Source organism: Humulus lupulus, chromosome 5 (genome assembly GCF_963169125.1).
Source record: "Humulus lupulus chromosome 5, drHumLupu1.1, whole genome shotgun sequence".
Lineage (NCBI taxonomy): Eukaryota > Viridiplantae > Streptophyta > Magnoliopsida > Rosales > Cannabaceae > Humulus > Humulus lupulus.
Window position 1 is genome coordinate 211,850,581 of NC_084797.1, and position 19,173 is coordinate 211,869,753.

Genomic DNA, 19,173 nt, shown 5'->3' on the forward strand with positions numbered 1-19,173 from the left:
ATTATAAAAATAATAGTATTTAAATGATATATAGAAAAAAAAAATAAAGAATGTGATATATGATATAATATAAAATTTGTAAGTAAAATTGAAGAAAATAGTGGTTTTGTGAGATAGGAGAGTGCTCTAACAAGAACGCACGTTTTGAGGGTTTTTCTTTTCGGTGTTTTTTTAGTGGGGAAAAAAAATAAGAAAAGAAATCTTGAAACGGCGGAAGACGACTTGATAATATAGTTTTATAATTAAACATTTTCGTAATGGATAAGTAATGGTACACTTTTTTATGAACAATCCAACGGTTTTAAATAAACATAATTCTCTTTCCACCGTTAAATCAGTTGGATAAGGTGATATACTATTCCCATTTTATTATAAAAAGATATATCTAAATCTAATATAAATAAAATATTTGGTGGGATGATAAGATGTTATACTGTAGAATATGCCAATCCCAAGCTTTACAATTATAAATAATAAATAAAATAAAATAAAGATCACATGGGTGTTTTTTGCAAATCCAAATACCGACCATTATAATGTGTATAGATATAGACCAAGATTTTGTTTTGCTCCCATAACAATTGTGTGTAACTTCCACGTGTCCTCTTCTTTTTCTCTCCAACATTCATTCACTCCTTCGTGTAGCTTTCACACAAAGTTTTTTTTTATATTATTTATTTTTCAAAAAAAAAAGCATTACATATAATGGTCCCTTGTAAAAGAGGTGCAAGAATGGAGTAATAATTCACCATTGGAAACATTAGTATTTTTTTTTCATGATATTCCCAAAAGAAAATAAAAAGGAGCTATGGGAATACAAAATATTCTCACAAATAAATATAATTATATAAGATAATTGATTTTGTCCATTTTTTACATTTTTTTTTAGTCGGCAAAAGAAATTATATTACAATATATCAAAATAGTATAACATTCCAATAAGTATAATATTATTCTCTCAAATAATAATTTTGTTGAAGAATGAAAGAATAACTAAAACTTACAAGTAAGATTTATTAAATATATATATTTATAAGAAACTTTATCTTAAATGACAGTATTATCAAAACATATCCAAACAAGATATGATACTTTAGGTAAAAAGATTTTTTTTTATTGGAGAACTCCTTAATAAATATACAGAGTGAATTTTGTTGGATGAAAAATATCAATCTTGTTTGTAGTATTTTCTCATTGACAATAGTGATACAATAAAGCAATAAAGAAGCTCAATTTACATATGTTTCTAAATCTTCGTAAATAAAGCTTTTTAAAAAAATGTTTAAATTAAGAGTGCAACTATAAATCTCCTATCTTAAAATTTTATGCCCTCAACATATATGTAATAATGTCACAATATATTATTTGCATTAATAACAAAACTGTTGATGTTAAATCTTAAAAGATTAAAAAAAATGAAGTGGGATATGAAAATTAGAGACAAGTAAGATTTTATCCACACCCAATACTACATGAGGTGTGGATAAGATGAAAATTAGAATAATTTCTTAAAAGTTAAGATGCTTCAATTCTTGAAATTGTAAATTAAATCATTTCAACTTAGATGACTAGTTAATTAAAAAACAAAAGTGAATTAAATATATTTATTAAATAATGTAAAATTAAAATAGATATATGTAGTGGCAATGAATAGATAAATATGGACAATGGTGATCTCTCAACCATCTTAAAATCTTATCTATTCCATCGACTATTAATTGACACATTATTATCTCAAGCTCTATCTTAGTCTTGGTTTTTGGATAAACTTAAATTATCATTTTTAATGCACTTGATTGGGGAACTTCATAGATTGACCATTTTTAACTCTATATTTATAACCCTAACCTCTAATTAATGTTTGTCATATTAATGCCCTTATAGACACTTAAAAATACATTAATACCCTTCAATGAATAGTAAGTTTTTCTCTATTTTGTTTGTCTTGCACGTACCTAACAGCCACGAAGAGGTTCTACTCTCTCCAAAAATAGCAAACACATTTCCTCTCTCAAATCATCCAATCTCAAAGATCATCACCATTTTTCTTATCACCAAGATTTGGAAGGTGACGTTATCTCCCACAATTCTTTTCTTCTTACTAAAGTTGGAAGAAGATTAAAGAAAAATCATCTCCCAAACTTGAAGAAGATTGAACATTTGATTTGATAATGAGTACGTATTTTTTTATTTATAGGTTATGGGTGTCTTGTGTAATAGTTTAAATGGAATTTTCGAACTACTCTATACTGAAAAATCTCTAAAAATAAATAATTTTATGTTGAGATGACGAATTTTTGTTTGATTTCCGCGTTTAGGTCACTGCGTTCACACATTATTCAAACAACTTCACACATTTGTCACACTTGGTTCACACATGATTCATACTTGGTTCACACATACTTCACACATGATTCACACTTGGTTCACACATAATTCACATATGGTTTACACATTGTTCACACATGCATGCTTAACACTTGGTTCACACATGGTTCACACACGATTCACACACAGTTCATTGATTTCTATGATTTAGGTCACTGAGCCGTTCACACATTATTCACACTTGGTTCGCATATGATTCATACTTGGTTCACACATACTTCACATATGATTCACACTTGGTTCAGACATGATTCACACTTAGTTCACATATAATTCACATATGGTTTGCACATTGTTCACACATACATGCTTCACACTTGGTTCACACACGGTTCACACATGCTTGCTTCACACGTTATTTCTTATTTCTTTTGGCTAGTTTTACCTAATAACCTTTGGGTTCCTAACTTTTTGTCATATGTTATACAAGTCAAACACATATAAATATTGTAGTGTTATATGATGGATCGTGGGAACAAGTTTTGAACGAATATTGGTCATTTAGTGCGAAACAAAGCAAGGGTATGAAGGTGTCAAAGACTATCACTTACAATAGTCTTGTTGATCAATTGTATACTTTAATCGGAGCTGATAAATCTCGTATTGATCTTGACTTAAATGTAATCTAACATTTTGGAAGTAAAATGTATCCCTCCATCTTTGATTAGTAATGATGATGATGTTGCTTTTTTTCTTGATGAGACTTGATGAGATAGGAACATCTATCAATCATCGGACACTCCTGTGTGTGTCTACTATAGAGAAGAGAAGTAATGATCTTTTGGTTACTAAAACACGTGAGTTGTATACTGTTCCTCCAGATGAAACCAAAGTGAATGATGATTTTTGCATTGATGGCAATGAAGACAGTTGTGATGATGATAACAGTGATGCATCAAGCTCATATGATAATGAGAATATTAATAGGCCTACCTGCAATGATATACTTGTGAAGCATAATTTACAACAGTCAACCTCCAATGAATTATTGAAGAGCCATGATTCCTCAAACAATAGAGGTTGTAAAGTAAGGTAGGTTGGTGAAGATAATATATGGAGTACTCCATTTTTGTTGAATCAAAGGGAAAGAGGCTTTATTTCAGCCTCAACAACTCCATTGCTGACATCTTCTTCGAGTATCAATTCGTGGGAAATAAAAGAGGGTTAAATATTTGAGAAGAAGCAAGAGTTGAAGATGAAACTCCATCTTTATGCATTAAAGAAAAACTTTGAGTTTAAAGTAAAGTAGTCTACGAAAAATATATGGTGTACAATATGTGTTGATGATAAATGCAAATGGAGGTTGAGGGCTACAAAATTAGTTAATTCCAATACGTTCGAGGATCGTAAATTGTATGGTTCACACATGGTTCACCCAAATCATACCAACCTCACACATAATTCACACTAAATTCAGACATAGTTCACACTAAATTCACCTCTTGTTCACACAAAATTCTAACAAAGTTAGTATTCAAGAAGTATATACCCATAATAATCCATAAACCATCTCACTGTTGGTATTGCTTGAGCTAAGATATTTCTCACTCAAAAACCCAAAAACTACAAAAATATTACTTACATTCTACAGAAATGAAATCATATTTCAAATGAGTTTTTCTATATCATTAAAAGATATTAGTTTTTCAATTAAATTCACATATAAACATTAAAAGATCATAACTTGCTGTGAAGTACACATTCCATGAGAATTCAATTCAAACCAATGGAGATAATATATGGTGCTTATTCTTTAGCTACTCTGAGCATGTTTGGCATTTGATAATACTCATTCATATATTTGATAACAACCTAGTGCATTTGAGTTAAAAGTTCCTTCCATAATTGATTTTCATTTATAGATTATATATAATATGCTAATAAATTTATTCCAATAAACTATTAATATTAGAAAAAGAGATATATATCACAATAGAAATTGAGACCATGCATTTTTATTTGAGCATTATTACAAACACTTGATGGTCACTATGAAAATTCAACAAATATGTTTAAAATTACTACAAAAGAATATCATAAATAATGAAAATACAAAATATAATCAAACAACAATTACATTACCTGATTGTAAGTTGTATATAAATGTATGTTTTTGTAGAAACATGATATACAAAGGGTGGTGGTGGGAGGCTTCAACGATGGTGGTGGGAGCCTTCGGTGTTAGGGGCTTCGACTATGGTGGTGGGAGGCTTCAACGACGGTGGTGGTGAGAGGCTTCAATGAAGGGGACTCGACGGATGGTCGGAGACGGCGATGCAGTGTTGCTGGGCGGAGACGACGACGCAGCTGGGAGGACATGCATTAGTGTGGCGGAGACAAGGTGGGTGCTGGCCGAAGACGACAACACCACCGAAGCTTCGACAACAATGCTGAAGATAGCTGGGTTTGAGAGGGTTTTCAGTGGGAAGCTTAAAGATGAGAAGGGTAAGGGTTAGATTTGTTTCTAATTGTTTATTTAAGAGAGGAGTAATTTTGTCTTAAATAGTCAATAATGTGAAAACTATTAACTAAGGATTAGAGTTATAAATATAGGGTTAATTATGATCAATTAGTGTAGTTACCCACCTGATTTATGCAAATAGACAAAGTGAATAAAACTAATTAAAATAAATTAATAAATATATATATTTTTGGTCAAAGCTAGAATGTGAGTAATTTATGAGTAGTAAAAGAGGCATTTCCTTTTTCCAACAAGATAAGAATCAAAGCCATAAACAAGCTATTGTTTATCTTCATTTTCATGTCTCTTATTTTTTTTTATGTTTTATAAATGTTACCCATAATAATTATTGGTTTTGATGGGACCCAAAAGACAAGAACGTAGTTTTTTTTTCTTTTTAATACGTTGGTGGGAGTGATATTTATTTTTGTATCTTCTTCCTTTTATAATAAGTGCAATAAATGAAGGTCTTTTTCCCTCAACCAAAAGTCATCAAAACCAATTTTCTTTTGGCACTATATTGATGCTTTAGCTTGGAATCTATGTAGATTATAGATATACCTATAATATAGGATTACGCACGAATTAAACATGTTATAAAATTAAGAATCTTTTTTGTCTAATTTGTTTGATATTGACAAGTGTTTCTTATAATTTCATTTATTATTATTTTTTTTTTTAAAAAAGAAAAAACTTACTATTTTCTAGACAAATTATATGCCACGATGATTGAAAAATACTTGCAAGAACAATTATTCAATTTATTCCCTATTTTTATTAGTAGTATATTTTTGCTCCTCAATTTTGATATTGTCTTCTAATGTTTCTTAAATAGTAAAATTAATCCTTTTTTACCCCTAACTAATTATTTTAATATGAATTTACTTAAAAACTTTTATCTATTGTTAATTATTACCCAAATTGATAAAATTATTTTGTTTTTATCCTTAAATTTGACTATTCTTATTAATGTAATTTTTTAGTTTTTATTTAAATATTAAGATCATTTTTTTTTTCACTTCTAACACATGCTATTAGAAAAATATATAAAAGTAGTTAAGTGAATATCTATTAACTTATGTTACAATATATAACTGAGTAAAACAACATTTAGTGTCTCTGCATATTTTGTGCTCGCTAACTTTGCTAACGCATCAACGTTGGAATTTTTCTTTCTAAGGACTTGGTTGATCGTGTAGCCATTAAATTAATTATAATTTTATTAGCCATAAATATAAATAATTTATCTTAGAAGATTAAATTAATAAATAACCAAATATATATATAAATCCACTTTTTTTTCATTTCTTATTTTTATATGTTATTTACTCATAATTAATGTATACATTTATTTTGAAAAAGATAAATATTTTAGCAAACTCACATTTAATTTTATTAATACATAAATAAAAACCATAACAAAACTATATAAGTATAAATTTGTTTAGTTTTTTCGGAATCAATATTTTCACAATTTTTTTTACTTGTAGCTAATAGATACACTAATAACATTATAAAAAAATTATCTTTCTTAAACTTTTTCTAATTATTTAATCAATAATATAATCCAACAAAAAAAATCACAATCAACTTCCATAAAAAATAGGTAAAAGATAAATAACTTTTTTTGTTTTAATTTACATAATAATTGAATAAAAAAAGTAATTGTATGGTCGAATTTATAATAAAAATAAAATTTTAGGGTAAAACTAAATCATTTTTATCATCTATGTGATACTTGGTTTTAGACAAAAATTTTGGGGATAAATTTATATTAAGAAAATTAGTTAGGGGTAAAAGAAGACTAATTTTGTTATTTAGAATGCATTTGAAGACAATGTCAAAAATGAGGAAGCAAAATCATACTACTAACAAAAATAAGGGAAAAAATTGACTAATTTGTTAAACTCTCTTCTTATTTATTTATTGTTGCAAATGATTGTAGCAACTAATAATTCTCAAGTGCTAATATTTTATGTTTTTTTTTCTTAAAAAAATCTCAATACATATTTACTAAAAATGCACATTAAGGAAGAAAATTCAACAGAGACTCAAAGGGAATCTAAATAACTAAAACAAATAAAAAAAATTAAAAATATATATTTTCGTGTATATATAAAAGAAAATTGTATACATATAGATAATCAAAATTAAAAATATGGAACAAGATGAAAAGTGTTGTCTTCGTCATTACTTCTATCATTATTTGACAAAAAATCTCTATTCCGGACCTTTAAATTGTAAATCCTCACTCATGTAAGTTTTTATTTTGGGAATAATTGTCAGCATTCATTATTCTAATTCATCTAATGTGACAATGAAGCTCATGCTACCCCGATTTTTTTATTATTTTTTTTCCAATTAATAGTCCTCTTCATTGGAGATCATGTGTTTTGTAATGCATTTTATACCCAAAAAAAACAAAAAAGTTCAAGAAACTAAGTGTTATGAATTCACAAATCTAACCATGTAAAAACAATAAAATAGGATTACATTTTAAAAATATAAATTTTGTAATAAAATATATGTAACAAGTTGGAGTAATTTAATACAAGAAAATAAAAAAGAAAGTGAATGTGTCTTAATTAAAAGGTAAACGATTTAATTTAATAGGACAATGTTGCGACTTGGGAACCTGATGAAAAATGACAAAACCAATTTTGCGTCTGTGCCGAAAAACTTTATGATCAAGCGTGTCAAACTAATGACGGTGGAGATAGAGGGGTCCACTGTTGGCAAACGTAGGATGAGAAGTAGCGAATCATTTTCCCTTTATCCACGAGAAGATTATATGGATATAGAGTTTCATCGTGATCCTCCTCTTTCTCTCCCACCTGCGAAAGCTGAGGGAGATCAACAAACGAAGCCAAAGCCCTAACCCGAATAATTTTATCGGATCACGTGACTTCGGATATTTGGATCCGGATCCGAGTCATTTCCATAACCTAGCTTTTGTAAGAGAGAAAAACCAGACAAAACCAAACCCTAAGATTGCCGATCTGAATCTTGAATTTGTTCGTGGAGCTCTGATTTGAGTTCCCAAGCCATGACTCGACGGTGCTCCTATTGCTGCCACAATGGACACAACTCGAGGACGTGCCCGAATCGTGGAGTTAAGCTGTTCGGGGTCCGGTTGACTGACGGGTCGATCCGAAAGAGCGCCAGTATGGGGAACCTTAGCCACTATGCTGGGTCGGGTTCGGGTGCTCTACAGGGCGGGCCTAATGTTCCGGGTTCTCCTGGTGACACTCCGGACCACGGTGCTGCTGCCGATGGTTACGCCTCTGAGGATTTCGTTCCCGGGTCGTCTTCCAGTTGTCGTGAGAGGAAAAAAGGTTCGGTTCATATATATTTACTCACACTGACACACATACAGGCTGAAATTATTGTTTTGCAGTTTAATCGTTTAGTTTGGATTTTTCTTTTTTTCCCATTTGATTTAATTTGGAGTTTTTGACTTATGCTTTGGTACATCTTTGGAACTTAGAGTAGAAGCAACAAAGTTAGCATTTTTTTTAATTGGATTTTGTTAGGTATATTAAACACAATTTGGGATTTTGTTATTAATTTCATGAATTATTTTACTGGAAGGGTAAATGTGTTTAAAGTCGGGTTCAAGACTACAAAATGAATAGCTAGTAGCTACGAGCCGATGAACAATTTTCTTAAAGATGTACATGCTTGAGCTGATACTTAGAAACATATTTGGATCATACAAGTCGGAGTAATATGTAGAGTTTGAAGTGCTTTGAGTTGTGATTATATCAATTTTTGTGTATATATTCTCTTAGCGAAGTAGGATTTTACTGGCAAGTACAAGATGTCCTTGAGCTTTGGCTGGGGTGATAACCTGGTAAAGTAAGCATGGAAGAGGAGGCGTATTTAGCAGTTACATGTATAGATTTTGTCTTGTATAAATGTCTTATGTTGTGCTTCCTGTAGCTGTAGTATAATTGTTTTATTTTTTCGCCAAGAAATTTGAGGTAAGGATTATAACAGGAGATAGTGCTAATGATCATGCTTTCTTGAGCAATTTTTTGTGGTGCCCTTCTAATGCGTACTTTTGTTGACTGTACTATTCACGTACATGTCTTTGGAATATCTATTAACTTTTCAGTTTGCAGGTGTTCCTTGGACTGAGGAGGAACATAGGATGTTTCTACTTGGATTGCAGAAACTTGGGAAAGGTGATTGGCGTGGAATTGCTCGGAACTATGTTATCTCACGGACACCTACCCAAGTGGCAAGCCATGCTCAGAAATATTTCATTAGGCAAACTAATGTATCCAGGAGAAAAAGACGATCGAGCTTGTTTGATATTATAGCAGATGAAGTCAGTACCTTCTTTCATGTCATCTGCATAAACAGATTATGATAATAAGTGTGTTTGTTTATCTTGCATAAGCATCCAAATATCACTGATAGTTTCATCTTATAAGTTTGCTCAAAGTAATACACTTTTTTTGTCTTTCACTCACTTGGATTGGTTATGCAGAAACGTGTAGTTGCCTTCCCTCGAGCTCTTTTATGCAAACATTCATTCTTGCTTATGGAATATATTGTCTAGTCTTTTTACTTGTGAAACATGTTTGAGATCTATGTTTAGATTTGGAAGCTTTGTTTATTCATACACAATAAAGAATCTTTATACTACATTGAAAAAAGCAACTCTCATCTGTCTAATATTTTAGTTTATCTTCATAGATGATATATATTAATGTGCTATCATTACCCTTCTACAGTCGGCTGATGCTTCGATGGTGCCTCGGGACTTCTTGTCTGTCAACCATCCACAGCCAGAAATTCAAAGTGATAACACCTTGCCTGATCCTCCTGCTCTTGATGAAGAATGTGAATCAATGGATTCTACCAACTCAAATGATGGAGAACCTGCACTTCCACAGCTTGATAATAGCTCACAGTCCTGTTATCCGGTGATATATCCTGCATATATCTCTCCATTTTTCCCATTTCCAGTTCCTATGTGGTCAGGATATGATAATGACACAGAAGTAAACAAGGAGACTCATGAGGTGCTGAAGCCAACAGCAGTTCATTCGAAGAGCCCAATCAATGTTGATGAGCTTGTAGGCATGTCCAAACTGAGTTTAGGAGAGTCTATTGGTCATGATGGCCCCTCACCACTTTCTCTGAAGCTGCTTGATGGCTCTTCTAGGCAGTCCGCATTCCATGCAAATCCTGGCTCTAGCAGTTCAAACATGAATTCTAGTGGCAGCCCAATCCATGCAGTTTAAATGGAAGTGATCCCTAAACTAGGATTGTAGATCAGCCAAGTGGTGATAAGCACTACAGGTTACTGTTAATACAAGACTAATAATATGTGCAGTCTGGTTTGGCTTTCCGTCTTAATTTTTCTTTGTGGGATCGAACTAATAAATCTAGCTTCTTTTTCATTTTTCTTATTTTTAAACTTTCTTTAGGTATTGGGCTTTAGGCTATTTAGTATAGTTTTGTCTTGAAAAGAAGAAAAAAAAAGGATTTGAGTCTGTCCTTTGCGTCTGCTCCCTTAGTTATTTGTTTATAGTCTTCATTCAGATCTCAAGTGTTGCTTATGTAGGTTGGTAGACCATTCACTTGGTTATTACCAATTTCACATTCTCCATGAACTCATGTATATTTTCCTATCTTATATACAACAAGTAGTACCAAGGGCAGTCGCAATCAAATTTTGTATGTGAGTGAGTTTTTTGAGTCATGTTATTATGAAGTTTTGTTTATGTTACGGGATTCATATTGAAACTGAGACCAGAGTTACCAAAATGGAATGTTTTGCTCTTTTTTCATATTGATCGTGTGGTAGTTATGGTCTTTTGACTTAATAAGGTCCTTGAGTTTTCATCTCAACTGCAATTTCAGTTACGAGTCTTCAATTTTTAGTACTTATTACATCTTGGAACATGTTTTTTAAGTGTTTAAATCTTAATCTTTTAAATCTGTATCACTTAGGTTTGAATACCCTTTTCTTTTAGTTTTCTATTATAAAAAATAATATTTTTTCCCTTGAGTCTTTTCTTGTTTTTTTTTTTTTTTTGAAAGGATCCCTTGAGTCTTTTCAATCCTATTTTTTTTTTTAATGTGTTTAAATAAAAAACGTTTGATCACCTTTTGCAATTCAATATGGAATGAAACTTTGATGATGGAAAAAACAGTTATTGGCTGCAGTATAAGGATTTAACGTAGTTGCATGTTGGGGACATGAATTTTGAGAATGGAGATTTAGTTACCAATGAACATGAGTATAACAAGTTTAAACATTAGGGATTATAATTTTTTTCTCTCTTCTAATGTTTCTTGAATGGATTATCATAATCCAAAATCCAAACTAATAGTAATAGGTAGGTATTGCTGCAGTATCCCAAAAGATTAGTAACATGATAATATATTGTTTAATCAAATAACATATGGTTGCAAAAAATTCAAATGATATTTGATAATACTCAGTATGGAAATGTAGAGTATAATGTACAAAAAGACTACAAACTTTAATCATGTTACTAGTTTTGATATAAAACCAAACCGTATCATCTACTAAAAGACAAATAAAACTGAATTTTGCAAATGTTTCTCATCATTAACGAATCAGGACATTGTACATTTGTATCAAGATTAGTAAGCGGATTTTTAGTTATTCAAAATATTTGTTTTTGTTGTAAATTTATATTACTCAAGATCAAACAAACTAATTAGTAGTTAAAACAATTCAAAGAAAATATGGCTCAGAAAACTAAGTGACTAAGAAGAATAAAAACAGAGAGAAATTAAAAGGAAACAAACACAGAATTTATACTGGTTCAAGAACAAAGATCATTGTGATCTTTGTCTCTACTCCAGTTTGGAACAAGATCTCAGCTTCTTTATTGATCAAGCAACAATACAAGTACACCACAGTCGAGTACGAATTCTCTCAAATAGGTTGTCACAGGTGTTTAACTCTCTCACCCTCTCACCCGAGCTTACACATTCATACATTTGTGTAGCTCAATACAAAACCCTCTTAGAACCCCACTCTTTCTCTGTACTTCTCTCTTAATCCGATCTCTTCACTCTCTCACTCTTGATCTCTTGTTTATGTCTCTATGATTATGAAGTATAGGACTTATATAGCCAGCTGAAGTAGTTGAGACAAGAAGAGTTAGTTAGTAATAACTAACTTGAGCTGAACATAACATAAACTATTATTGTTGTTTAGTGATTTGGTATGAATTAACTCCACAAATTTCACCTCATTCCTTCAAATCACAATTGAAAGATATTTGACTTCTTCATACTTGAGATTGTGTTCCATAAACCATTCTTTAGTTTTCACGGTTGAGCAAGTTTAGATAATGTCTAAACTTACTCATAGTCAACACCTTGGTACCAATATCTGCAGGGTTGTCCTCAGATTTCACTTTGTTAAGTTCTATAGCCCATTCTTCTATCTTCTCTCTAATCCAGTAAAGCCTTATGTCGATGTGCTTGCTTTTCTCATGATAAACTGGATTTTTACGTAAGTGGATTGAAGATTGGCTGTCAGAATATATCTTGTCTTTTCCTTTCAATATCTTTAATTCGTATAGTAATCATTGCAACCAGACAACTTCCTTGAAAGCTTCAGCGGTGGCCATGAACTCTGCCTCGGTAGTAGATAAGGCCACAATTGATTGTTGGTGAGCTTTCTAGCATATGCAGTTGCTATTCGTCATGAACATATAGGCTATAGTAGATCTCCTTGTATCTCTCCTCGAAGCATAATCAGCATCAACAAATCCTTTCAAGTTCAGCTTCTCCTTTTCCCTCTTGTAAACTAGACCATAGTCCCACGTCCCTTTCAAATATCTTAAAAGCCATTTTAAAGCTTTCCAATGCTCAACTCCAGGGTTTGACATGAACCTACACAAAATACTAAGAGCATGAGCTATGCCAGGTCGAGTGCTAACCATTAAATACATTAAACACCCCAAAGCCATGGAATATGGTACATTCCTCATTTCTCTAACCTCTTCAGAGTTTGCAGGGCATTGTTCCCTTGAAAGAATGAACTGACCTCCTACAGGTACTGAGGTGCATTTAGCTTCTTGCATATTAAGTTTCTGAATCACCCTCTTGATGTAACTAGATGTTTGAGATACAACTTCCCTTCGTTTCTATATCTGGTTACTTCAATACCCAGAATTTTCTGAATTGGTCCTAATTCTTTCATGTCAAACTCTTGTTTAAGCTTGACCTTGATGCTTTTGATCACTGTTTTTTCTTTTCTCATGATGAGCATTTCGTCAACATATAGCATCAGAAAGACTGTAGTACCTTGTTCCAGATTTTTGTGATAGAGACAATGGTCAAAAGCTGACCTTTTGAACCCAATTACAAGCATGTATGTGTCAAACTGTTTGTTCCACTGTCATAGGGATTGCTTAAGCCCATATAGAGATCTTTTTAGTTTACAGACCAATTCTTGCTTTCCTTGTTCCACCTGAAAACCAGGTGGTTGCCTCATATAAATCACCTCATCCAGAAAACCATTTAAGAAGGTTGTTTTGACATCCAATTGTTCTACTTCCATTCCTCGTTGGGATGCTAAAGACAACATGAGTCTAATGGTTTTGTACTTTACCACAGGGGAAAAAAATCTCAGTATAATCAATTCCTTCCACTTGAGTAAATCCCTTGGCAACTAGCTTAGCTTTGTATCTCATGGGTTCTTCTTCTGTCATTCCTTCCTTCACCTTATAGATCCATCTGCATTCTATCACTTTCTGGTTTTCAGGCTTAGTTACCAGCTCCTAAGTATCATTATTACATAGAGAATCCATCTCCTCATTCATAGCTTGCATTTATTTCAGTTTGTCTTTTCCTGATGCAGCTATGACTGTCAGTATCCCATGATCCGTAGGGGGAAAGACCAGGTAAAGCTGTGCAATCCCACATCGCCTGGGGAAGGTCAAGTGTGATGATTCTAAGACTGTGTAGGTATGAGACTACACAGTTGAAGATGGTTTAAATGGATTGATGGGTACTACCTATATCAATAAGATGCATCTTCTTTTCGGTAGCCTATCACTTGATAACTCCAAAGTTAAGCGTGCTTGACCTGGAGTAATCTCATAATGGGTGACCTCCTGGGAAGTTTTCCCAGGAATCGTGCGAGTGAGGACAAAGCACGCTGGAAAGACTCGTGTTGGTTGTAGGGCCAGTCGTCATTCCAGGAAGCAGCCATAGTGACGTGGGGCGTTACAAATGGTATCAAAGCCAGTTGTAACGACCCAAAAATCACTAATAAGGCTTAATGGCCTTGATTAGTATGTCGGGAGGGCATAATTGGTTTATGTATGAAATAAAACATTTAATGCATGACTCCGTGATAAGCATGCTTATATGATTATACGGATATATGAAATGCATGTCTAAGAGTATTAGTATGCATGTAGGCCCTGTTTAGCTTAAAGGGGCATATTTGTAATTTTAGCCCGTTAATGGCATAAATGTGATTATATGTTATAATTGTGAAGACCACATTATTATGTGGATATATTTGCAGCATGCGGCTTGAGGCGATCCTAGGGTGCTAGTTAGCGAGAAAGTCACAACGGGACCCAATACTTGACTCGAGGCGAGTCAAGGGGTATTTTGGGTATTACACAGTTATTTGGATTATTAAGCTATGGAAATAAATAATTGGAGATATATTTGAGGTTAGGAAGCTTAGGAGGGAATATTGGGGGAAATTTACTGTTTTGCCCCGGGGACGTTTTTGGTACCTCGAGCTTTGGGCTCAACTTAATTAACTAAGGATAGATCAAACAAAACTAAGGAAAATAGTGGAAACACCTAAACCGACCCTTCTCTCTTCTATCTCTTTCTCTCTCAAGGAAATCACTGAAACCAAAGGGAAACTTGGCTGGAAACTCAGAAATTTGAGTTGGAACCTTGGAGATTAGCTCAGTTTTAGCTAAGGAATTCAATCAGGAGTTGAGGTAAGACTTGAATCACATTCTTGGTCATTTAATTATGTAGTTTTGGGCCGGGTTCTAAGTGTTTTTGGGTTCTTGATATTGAAGATTGATTTGAGGCTAAGGATTTGGGAATTAGCTCAGCAGCTACTTGGTGGACTTGTTCTTCAGTGAAGGTAAGCTTTTAATTATAGTTTAACATCTGAATTCTGGGAATTTCTGTCTGTTCTAAGAGGTTTATAAGCTTTTGGGTTTCAAGGATTGAAGTGGGATTTTGATGAGTTTCTAAGTTAGGTTTTTGTTGGGTTTCGTTGCTAGGAATGTGTTAAAGTGTTTGTGTTAATCAAATTATGTTTTGGGATGGTTTTGGGTTGGATTGAGAGGTTTGACTGCTAGAAATGGTGATTTTTCTCGGTTCGAAGGGGTCGGGCCGCGACTCAGTTCTTGGTGTGTCGCAGCCTTTTAGAGTAGGTGGAAGCTGAAGAAGAAGGGTGGGTCGCGGCATGGGGAATGCTGGGCCGCGGCCCGTGTTTATTATTTGATGAGGCTGGGCCTCTGGATAGGGGCAGTCCACGGCATAGAGAGCTTAGGGTCGCGAATCTTAAGGGCATTTTTGGCCTTAAGGAGGTTTTAGGCGCGAGAACCTAACCTAGGGTGCCCGAGATTAACCCCACTACCGTGTTTGGTGGAATTCGATGTTTCGGAGGCTAGAAATTGGTCCTGAAACCTTTATATAATTATTATTGATGGAATCCCTTATCTTGGTTGTGACTAGGTGTAAACTAGGGCTCAAGAAACGGATCGTGCTCAAGGGGTCATCTCTCGTAATCAGAATACTTGGAATCAAATGTAAGAAAACTGCACCTGGTTATGAATTTATAACGAGACTAAGGGTTCCCTATTCATGTATGCATTATATAAGGTGGTATTATGCCATGTGAATGTAAAACAAACGGCCTAAGAGTGTCAGAGCTTATATTGGCGCATAGGCACGACTCAGCCACTGGTAGCTGAGGACAACTTAATATTCACTGAGCTCGGTTTAAGCGGACCAGAGTTAGTGGGATAATCAGAGGGTGCGATCTAAGGGCGTCGACCCTAGGTATTGTATGATTTGGTTATTGTTGTTAGTTGACAAATATGATATGCTGAATATCTGAGTATTAGTTTGTGGATTTGCTGGTTATGTTTACTGATTATGTGAATAGTATGGACTACTGATTATATGATCATTCTTAACGAATTATTTGGTTATTGTCATTGTGTATGCTGTGATGTCATGTTTTTCTTGCTGGGCCTTGGCTCATGAGTGCTACGTGGTGTAGTTAAAGGCAAGGGTAAGCTTGATCATCCTAATTTGGAGAGCTCTAGAGGCGGAATGTACATGATCAGCTGCTCGGCCGCCACGGTTGAGGGAGGGACAGGAATCGGTGGACCTTAAACGTCTGTTTTGCCCTTAGAGTGGCCAATTAATGTTTATACTTTGGAAATTTTGTAAACTGTCCTTCAAACACTATTTCTTTTGGGATCCCATGTATAAAACGTTTATTTATATGAGATGTATCTTTTATGACCAAAACCTTTTAACCCTAGTTCACTAATGGTCTTAGCGACACGTTTTCAACTAACTGACTTGATTAGCAAGTCTTATTCTTTTATAAACACACAGTGTAACGGTCTTGGCTACCCAGAGCGTTACAACAACTTCCTCAAAACTTGTTGGTTCTGGAATGTCGTTTTGTTGTACTGCTGCTAGAGCAAAAGCAATTAAATCAGCTTCAGCATATTGAGCTGGAGGCTGGATTTCTCTTCTTGTCCTATCCCTAGCCAGTTGGTAATTGGTCAGATCATCTTGTCCAGTTTCAACTTCTGTAGACCGATCTTGATTACCTTCTGACTCATCTTTAGATTTGTCTTGCTCAATCTCAGTTCTTGTTAGACTTTTGGTTCCTGAAGTGCCTGTAATATCAGAAGATACACTGCCTTTCTCGGCTATTAAGTTAGGGATATCAAATTCATTAAATATCACATTCCTAGCAACAATAATTTTGGGTTTACCCTTCTGAGCTACACAGATTCGGTATCCTTTTGTACTTAAAGGATATCCTAAGAACACTCCTTCTATAAACCTTGGTTCTAGCTTGTCATTGGTTTGATGCACATAGGTTGTCCATCCAAAGACTTTCAAATGATTTAGATTAGGAGGCCTACTATACCACATTTCATATGGTGTTTTCAAGTAAATAGTTCTATTAGGACTTCTATTAATCAAGTAACAGGAAGTAGCCAAAGCTTCTCCCCAATAAGACTTGCCTAGACCTGAGCTAAACAACAAACACCTCACTTTGTTCAAGAGAGTTCTATTCATCCTCTCTGCAACACCATTCTGTTCGGGAGTGTTAACCACGGTTCTATGTCTAGTAATACCACACTCCCTACATAATGCATCAACTTCAAGATTTATGAACTCAAGACAACTGTTAGTCCTTAGAGTTTTAACTTTTAGTTCAGTTTGGTTTTCTAGCTGAGTTTTCCAAACTTTAAATTGATCTAAACATTCATCTTTGGTTCTCAACAAGTAAGTCCAAACACATCTACTGTAATCATCAACTATTGACAAGAAATAGTGTTTACCTGAGTGTGTTGGGACCTTGTAAGGACCCCACAAACCTGCATGCACATACTCCATAATTATTTTGGTGTTATGTCTTGCTGATGTGAATTTGATCTTGTTTTGCTTGCCTAGTATACATGCTTCACAGAATGGAATTGAGCATGTTCACAGTTTCTCAATGACACCTTGTTTATGTAACTCTCTAAGCCCTTGTTCACTTATGTGTCAGAGTCTTTGATGCCAAATTTTAATATCACTTTCTTGGCTTCTAACCACATCTGCTTTAGCTATTATAACTGTCTCTCCATCTAGAACATATAGACCATTGATTTTCATTCCTTTCATCACTAGTAAGGATCCTTTAGTGATTTTCAAATTTCCATCAAATGACTTGTATCCATAGCCTTCATCTTTTAGTGCTTCAAGGGATATCAAGTTCCTTCTCAGATCTGGAATGTGTCTCACATTTGATAAGACTTTCACTTCTCCATTGAATTGCCTTATTGCCACTTTTCCAATACCTATTACCCTGCAAGAAAAATCGTTACCCATCAGTACTTTGCTTCCATCAAGTTGTTTATAATCAAAGAAAAATTCTTGACTGAGGCACATATGAAAAGTGCAGCTCGAGTCTAGTATCCACTCCCTTGTCATTTTAGTTTCTGAGATAGAGAACAATTCTCCATCTGAGTTACATTCATTGTTTTTCCCACCAATAGCAACAATATCATCCTTGAATGGCCTTTGGTGATAATTCTATTTATGATCTGTCCTTTGCTGATGTTGGGATTTGAAGTTCCCTTGTTGTTCTTTGTATTTTGTACAGAATCGTTGTATATGTCCCGGCTTTCCACAAAAGTAACATTTTCTTGAATCTCTTCCTCGAGATTTTGATCTTGAGTTTGAATGTGAATGATGCTTTGAGTGGCATTTTGTTGTTCTTCCTCTGGAAAAGTATGCTTCCTCTTTCTTAGCTTCTTTCTCCAGCTGTAATTCAAAGTCCTTGGACTTCAAAGCACCAAGAACTTCCTTTAATGCTATCACATCTCTGCCATATTTAATGGCAGCCTTTACTTCTTGATAGGCAATCGATAGGGATCTCAGAAGTATGATGGCTTGGCTCTCTTTATCTACTTTGTGTTCAATATTGGCAAGACCTACAATAATTTCATTAAATTTTTCAATATTTTCATCTAAAGATAGAGTAGATATCATTCTAAAACCATACAGTCTTTCAAGCAAGTTTATCTTGCTGGAAATTGAAAGGTTTCATATAGAGTTCTTCCAGCTTATCCCAGATTCCTTTGAATGTCTTTTGATCAGTTAGCTTTCTTCGAACATTGTTGGATAAGTGCATGATTATGGTGTAGTAAGCCATCTCTTCCATGTCGACAATCTCTTCAGGTTTCTTCTCACTCAAAAGTTTGGTGTCGCCTAGAACCTTTGCCACTTTTTGATGCACTAGGATTCCTTTGAGGCTTTCCTTCCATAGAGCGAAATTGCCTATTCCATCAAACTTTTCAAATTTGAATTTGGCCATTTACAGTTTCTTAAGCAATCTTGCAGCGGATATGTCAAAATCTTGAGTTGTTCTTTTTGATCGTGAAACTTGGCTCTGATTTTGTTGTAAATTTATAGTACTCAAGATCAAACAAACTAATTAGTAGTTAAAACAATTCAAAGAAAATATGGCTCAGAAAAATAAGCGACTAAGAAGAATAAAAACATATAGAAATCAAAAGGAAACACACATAATTTAT

General features: G+C 33.8%; 2 protein-coding genes across 2 annotated transcripts; one reads left to right on the plus strand and one right to left on the minus strand.

Moving 5' to 3' along the window:
* The first annotated feature begins 7,664 nt into the window (after window positions 1–7,664).
* Window positions 7,665–10,536, plus strand: LOC133778126 (transcription factor KUA1). Its single transcript, XM_062217949.1, has 3 exons — window positions 7,665–8,184; window positions 8,974–9,182; window positions 9,592–10,536. Exons 1-3 carry the CDS (start codon window positions 7,896–7,898, stop codon window positions 10,102–10,104), a joined length of 1,011 nt encoding a protein of 336 aa, XP_062073933.1. The 5' UTR covers window positions 7,665–7,895; the 3' UTR covers window positions 10,105–10,536.
* Window positions 10,537–12,528: 1,992 nt separating this feature from the next.
* LOC133779930 (secreted RxLR effector protein 161-like) lies at window positions 12,529–12,933 on the minus strand. The gene has a single exon (XM_062219827.1). The coding sequence runs from the start codon at window positions 12,931–12,933 to the stop codon at window positions 12,529–12,531; it is 405 nt and encodes a 134-aa protein (XP_062075811.1).
* Window positions 12,934–19,173: the final 6,240 nt, after the last annotated feature.

What these genes read in the sequence shown, in the direction of transcription:
- LOC133778126 (XM_062217949.1), top strand. Translation starts at nt 7,896, where the DNA reads ATGACTCGACGGTGCTCCTATTGCTGCCACAATGGACACAACTCGAGG. An exon ending in TTGTCGTGAGAGGAAAAAAG is followed by an intron (nt 8,185 to 8,973) that starts GTTCGGTTCATA and finishes TTCAGTTTGCAG; the next exon opens with GTGTTCCTTGGACTGAGGAG. An exon ending in TTGATATTATAGCAGATGAA is followed by an intron (nt 9,183 to 9,591) that starts GTCAGTACCTTC and finishes ACCCTTCTACAG; the next exon opens with TCGGCTGATGCTTCGATGGT.
- LOC133779930 (XM_062219827.1), bottom strand. Translation starts at nt 12,933, where the DNA reads ATGCAAGAAGCTAAATGCACCTCAGTACCTGTAGGAGGTCAGTTCATT.